This window comes from Sinocyclocheilus rhinocerous, unplaced genomic scaffold (genome assembly GCF_001515625.1).
Source record: "Sinocyclocheilus rhinocerous isolate Xijiao unplaced genomic scaffold, SAMN03320098_v1.1 scaffold46, whole genome shotgun sequence".
In the NCBI taxonomy this organism is placed as follows: Eukaryota; Metazoa; Chordata; class Actinopteri; order Cypriniformes; family Cyprinidae; genus Sinocyclocheilus; species Sinocyclocheilus rhinocerous.
The window spans coordinates 330,864-337,736 of NW_015633191.1; the positions used below are offsets into that span (position 1 = coordinate 330,864).

Here is a 6,873-nt window from a genome sequence, read left to right on the forward strand (position 1 = left end):
CACTTTTACTGGCACCTCTGTGAGCACACACACACACACACACACACTCACACGCTCCTGTGCCCATCACACACATGCACACACTGAACTCCAGTGTGCCTTGCATTAGGCTGTCCCTTTATACACACACACACAGTAGAGTCCTGACCGATCGTGTCTCATAATTGCCTCCTGATCTACCACAGTTTGGCCTCTCATTTGATGACAGTGATGTCAGGTAAATCAAATGTGCAAACACAACTGTGAGATGTGAGTCAGTCTGACAAACACAAATCTCAACACTGATACATAACCGAATGCACAAACGCTCACAAAACAGGCTAAACAGTGCTCAGTGTCTCTATAAATTGTGCTTTGATATTTTTATGACAGGAAATGGATGAATGATGTCTTTGGCCTTGTCTGAGGGATGTTAACTCTCTATCTGTCTGACTGCAGGCCTCTCCCACTCACAGCCAGACGCAGGGCTTTGGGGAGCAGCGCTCTCAAACCATTGCAGTGCTCTCGTCTCCCCCCAGAGCCGCAGGCTCATTCAGGTACAGTCTTAACTACACTTCCTTTCAGTCTTAAATTAAGAGTTTTACACCTCAAGGAATGAACATAGTACTTTAAAATGGCTCTGTAAAATGGTTAGACTTGACGAATGCTGGAGGTGTGGCTCCCGTAAAGGACATTCTTAAAATTTTTATGGGCGTCCAGATGTAAGAATCTATTTGCACATCATAAACCCTTTTTATGTAGTGTGGTAAAGTACAATTATCAATAAGTTCTGGTCTCTGCTTACTTGGTATGATGCCAGAAGCATGTGAAAAGTCCGTAAACCCAGTGGTGTTGTGTTAATAGGCAGTAGGATCATACTCAGATATTGGAAGGTACCATATTGGTTATCCAATATTAGATCATTTTTTTAACTTATCGCAATTGGTTGATATTGTATATTTAATTATGAATGCTCATTTCTCTAGTTTTACATTTAGATTACAGTGTACACAATGTACACTCACATGAAATAATTCCAGTCATATCAGAGACCTCAAAAAATCTCTATTATTCCCCTATGATCATGATTTTGAGATCACATTATCCATGTCTTACTTGAAAATTACAAGCTTAAAATGAACTTGCCTTGAGCGCCAGATGTGGCACAATAAGATCCAGCAACAACTAATTATTCAACCAAATTTTTATTATGGAAGTACATTTTTTTTTTTTTTAAATAATGTTTGCTTTTATGTTGAACATTTTTTGTAAAACTGTTTTTGTGTTTTTTCATGTGCTGCGCAGTAGGAAGTCACGAGGCGAGGGAAAGAAGTGTCGTAAGGTGTACGGCATGGAAAACAGAGACATGTGGTGCACGGCCTGCCGCTGGAAGAAAGCCTGCCAGAGATTTGTTGACTGAAACAGCTGTGACGGCTTAAACACAAAAACAGGGTGGGCTTCCTTTGCATGCATAGCATAATGAAATACATCCCTTCTCTTTGTTGCTGACCACAGCCCCACCCTGCTTCACCTTAAACCCACGTGGACTTCGAGGGTCAAACCCTTATGCATTCCCTCCAAAACCAACAGATGCACTCCCAATCTTTGCAGATTTCCATCTCTTCCCTCTGAGGAGAGTTGCTTTACACTGCAAAAAATAAAACAAAAGTCTTGTGATCCATCTCTTTTTGTTTGTGTTCAGTATACTGCCTTTTTTTTTTTTTTTAGTTCCTAAAGGACCAGCCAGGGCAAGACCAGCCTCTCTGCCCTTGCTCTTTTTAAAAGAGAAGAAAGCTGTTTTTCAGACTTTGTAAATGCTATAAAACACAACTGGAGAAAGTGTTTCTTTTTCCATGGGCACTTTTTTGCATTTCTCCTGCCCATTTTATTAAAGGTTAAGGGTTGGACAGCCAGAAAACCCTGTCTTCTCAAGAATGTACCACCACAGGGGTTTGTTTTAGGATGTTGACTGGACGGCTCTCCTGAATGGAAATTCATCAATGCAAAAAAAAAAAAAAAAAGTATGGGAAGAGAAGGACTTTCAGCTCCCCCTTTCAGCCGTGCTGAAACAAGCAATTGCACCTACAAAGGACAGATTTTATATCTCTGGTTTTATATTTGCGTTTACCAATAGGACATTTCTTTCAGGGATGCGATCAGTAAAAGCAAAACCAGCAGTTAGATTTAACAGCAAAGAACTCACAGGAATATCTTGCTACCAAAAATGTTTTTTTTTACGTGCCATTTCCCTTTTTTTTTTTGGTTGCTTTTTGTGCAACTGACTTCAACAGAACGAAGTACAAAAAATGCGATCATTAAAACCCAATGGGACAGACTCGCATCAAAGTTAGCGATCGCAAAAAACAGTCATTCAGGCAACACAACCTCTCCTTCCCATCGGACTCCATCAGCAGGAATGAACTGCATTCATATTAGAGCCATATATGAACCCGCTGTGTTTTCACGCCACAGTCTGTTGCCTAGAGAGGTAAAGGTAAAGAAAACTCTGCAAAGTGGTTAATTTTACCTCTGAAAGGTGAAGAGCTCTTTACCTCTCACCTTTTTCCTGACCTCACAGGTTCAAGTAGGAAGTAATAAAAATAGCAAATGCCACATCTACTCCAGCACAGGAGCTGGAAGCACTCAGATGTGGTTTTGTTATTCTTCAGTGGTTGGTACAGTATTGTGTAACACGGCAGAACATTGGTCACAGGAGGATGGACATCTTTTCACGATGGGCTTCTTTGCAAAGGGTGACCAGGATGGAATGAAAATTGTTAAGTTCTGGGACGTTGACACTTGGTTTGGCTCACAAGGAATACGGCAGCTCGGTTGGCAATTGTTATCTGGCACTTTTTTGGTGGCTCTGATAGTCTAATATGATATTGTCTATATAACATCAACACAAGCTAATTAACTCATCATATACATGCAAAGAGTGCTTATTGCGATCAGCTCATTGTCTGTATCTGTTTTGTTCATCACATGGTTCCCCTTTCACTTACTATCAATATGTGTATATAGGTAAGATATATAGTATTGAATGCCCAGAGTAACACTTGGTTTTATTGGTAGAATAAAGTAAGGCTTTGTTCACACTGCACACAAATCAGGTTTCAAATCCGATTTCAATTATTAGATCCATTTGTTTGCACAATGTAGTCAATATCCTGTGTTATCTACATGGGATATTTAGGAATGCTATAACCATCACCCTGACAAGAGATGAAAGAGACTCACAAACATCTAAAAGTACAGTAGACTACTTGGAACCTGATTTGACCATTTACACTAAGATGCATTAAAGAAATATGATTTAATCTGATTTCACACCTGTTATGGATGTGGTTTGGATCTAGTGCATAAACATCAGATTTCACGTAGTCTTTTGCAGTTCTGACTACAAAAAACCCAATATGGCGAAAAATGGATTTTCATCTCATTTCATGCCACAAATGGATGTGGTTTGGATCTGGTTTGTTTTATGTGGCCTTTCATGAAAAAAAAAAGGATTTTCGCTGCCTGTGTGAATAAAGCCAGATACTAGACCAACGGAAAAAAACTACGAGCATTTTAAATGTGAATCTATAATTCAAATCCATGTCAATAAATATGCATTTAAATCACATCTCCAAAAAACTCCCATTGGTTTAGTGTCTTAATAGACAAGAGAAAAAAAACAACAACCAAGAGTTCATGACTGTTTCTGCGTTTTGATCTATAATTTCCTTTTTTCTCTCATTCTGTTGACACGATTCAACAGATCTTGCATGTAAAAGGTCTCCAGGGCCTTGCATTTTCCGTATGACTGGAGGCAAGCTGTTTGTGAAAGCACAGCTATGCTGAAGCCACACATCAGCACCTAAGGGCTCTAGCACTCCAATTCTACTCCAATGTTTATTGAAACTTTTTGTGATCTCATGCCAGAGATGAAAATGAGTTTTAATAATTAAAAGCTGCATATTTTGGCCCATCCGCTGGTGTGAGGAACATCTCAGAGGCTGCTGCTTGTCTCTCCATTCCCTTCCTGGTGCTATTTTAGACCAAAGGGTCTGAGAGATCTCACAGGCATTTTACGTAAGAGGGCAAGCTGATGTCTACAGTTGTTTACACTCAGTATATACTTGGGGAAACTCCTTCCATCACGTTTCCTACAAATGAGACCTTTAGGAATGAGTTTTGGGAATATATTTCTAAATGGTACCTAAAAGTTACTTAAAAATGTGCTCTTGCCTCGGATAAGCTGTTAAGTGAAGTTAAGATCACGGTGCATTTGGTTTCTAATGATGTTTCACACACCTGTCACCATGGTGCTTATGTATTGGCTGCAGTTTTGTTAGCTAGACCACGGCGCATTACTCGTGTTCATTAGGGGTGCTAGTTTACTTGTGCACAGCCCTTTGTTTTGTTGTACAATGTGAAATTTAACAGACACGGTGCATATCAAGCTGCAACATGAGTATGTCGTCTTTTCACTATTTACTTTCTTTATCGCCAACTTTGTTCACAGGTTAAACAGTATAATGTACCTACAATACCTATATAAGCTACCTGGTATACAGTATTTAGGACTAGTGCTGCTCATGAAAGCTATCTTGGTCCACGTCTCATAGTAACGCAGTACTAAGCTTTCATTGTTCAGATTCAGTAGGACGCTGAGGTGTTAGCTGTCTTTAGCCTAAGTAGTCTTCTCTGGTTCTGTGTAAACATACCGTATAGGTAATTAACAATAACTAATAATACTATTATATTACTCAAAATATGTAACTGTTTTGATCCATATTCTAAGCTACTTTAACAACACCGGTGTACAGATCCTAGGGAACATATTAAGATGCTTCCTGTTCTGAACTTTCACCAGGTCCAGAGTTTAACATGCTAGTTTAGCCGCTTTAAAAGACAGCGCCATGTTTTTTCCCACGCACTGATGTGAGGAAAATCCGAAAGTGCGATGTTAATCAGATACACATATGTCTTTGGTTGGTATTAGTGTTGGATCTGTGCAGATGTTTAGAGTGGGTGTGCATATCCCATGTCAGACTGACCCAATCTGATTGTCTTTGCGTAGACTGAATCGTTTGTCTGCCAGATGGCAGATGGGCCACTCAGTAGTCTACTTACATAAGTTGTGTGTTTGTGTCGAGCCACAAGCAGCAAGAATGAGTAGAGGCCGTTGATGGGACTGAGTCTGTGGGAAAAAAAAGGCTGTAGTCGAGACGAACATTCCAGACTGCACATTTAAATCTTTTTGTTATGAAACAGCATCATCAGGATGGAACTAACTCTCTCTTAGAGGGCTTATAATCACTGCTGTCATTTGACAGTATTGGCATTTTGCAATGCATACTACCGATAAAATAGCTGCCGGGTTCCCATGGTACATGATCAGGTCATGTCTATCCTAGGCGGAAAGGGGCCCTGAGAGGTTTTGTTTTTGTTTTCCGTGGAGGGGGCCAGTCCCTCTGACCGCTTTCAGGAATGTATTTGTATGAGGATATGTAGGAGTCTGACTGTGCCTTGGTGAGGTCTGAGATTGTGCGTTGAGATGCACAGAAAAGCAAAGGAATGTTTCTGGTGTCGGCTTGTCTGAGTTCAACATTTCGTCTGGATTTAAACGTGTGGGAGTGGAGGACCCTTTTTTACTGATTTGAGGACTAGCTCTTGCTTTTTTTCTGCTCAAAGAGCCTTTTGATGAATTTGAAGCTTGGGGGTGGGGGGTGGCTTTTCCCGGTTGTGCTTTGTAAACGATTATTAGCTACAATATCGTAGTTGTTTTTGTCTTCTTCTTTTCATCTCCAGTTTTGGAAATGCAGCGGGAAACGTTTAATCAACATTTCAAACAGGGGTTTGTTGAATACGGCTGTGTTTTAAGGACTGGGGAGTGTTTTTCTTACAAGATGCTTATACAGTGAGATCATCCATTATTGTCAGAGACTAAAACTCCAGCCTAACAGATAGGACCATGCACAGAAGATCTTAGCATTATGAATCGCAAGCTTGGTTGGATCCAGATATCGATTTATGCTTTCTATCATGTCTCTCAAAGTAGGGCTGCATGATTTGGGGAAAAAGGTTTTCTGTGCTTGTTTGTCATTATGAGAAGATGTTAGCTGCATATTGACTTCATAAATGCATGTTATAAGTGACTCAAACTTAGAGTAGATGTAGAGATGTTTATGTGGAGCAGCATTTACTGCATACCGAACTGCACAGAGACTGAAAACACCAGATCATGAGCTGCTCATGTGTAAACAAACACAGTGGCGCGCTTCACTCTGAAACACGCATTTCATATATTTATTTAAATCACAGCCTTTGTGATTTAATTATTGTATTATGCCATCTTGCGATTTTGGTTTTATTTTGATTAATCATGCAGCCCTATCGCAAAGAATCTCAAAGAGAATAAGCAGGACGTAATGTGACACATTTCAGTCTCAAGCCTTGCTGTTGTCAGCAAAAAAAAATAAAAAATTCTAAACAAGTTGCTTTACATCTTGAAAATAAGATGCCAAAAGACACCATAGGAATGTAGGCTCAGCGCTCTGAATGGATTATCTCACTGCTGACCTTTGTCAATCAAGAACCATGTTAACCTCAAGAACTCAAAGACTGTCGCACTGGATTTTTACACTTTTTCAAGTATTTGCTGATCTAACTGTATTTTTTAATACTGCATGTGCATGCTGAAGAAAAGAAACAAAAAAATATGATCTGAATTTATGAATGTGTTGTTTGTGATGTTTTATCTGTAAAAACAGGCACAGGGCAGGCAGGCTGCTGTTACTATAGGAATGACTTGCAAAATCCACTTCCTCTGAAAATGTATTTTCATCATGTGATTTCAGCATCTTTTCATAGTCGCCCATTTTCATGCTATGTTCTGAAACAAAG

The 6,873-nt window shown here is 39.7% G+C and overlaps 1 protein-coding gene across 2 annotated transcripts in view; it reads left to right on the forward strand.

Annotated features, from left to right (window-relative positions):
• The window catches only part of LOC107743823 (zinc finger protein 704-like), a 70,284-nt gene extending 64,027 nt beyond the window's left edge, over nt 1-6,257 (forward strand). Inside the window, exons 7-8 of one of the 2 annotated variants that reach the window (XM_016557244.1) lie at nt 439-536; nt 1,285-6,257. In XM_016557244.1, coding sequence (XP_016412730.1) covers nt 439-536; nt 1,285-1,399 — 213 coding nt within the window. In that variant the 3' untranslated portion in view covers nt 1,400-6,257. The remainder of the gene's footprint in view (nt 1-438; nt 537-1,284) is intronic. The other variant, XM_016557245.1, reaches the window with a different exon arrangement.
• Nucleotides 6,258-6,873: the final 616 nt, after the last annotated feature.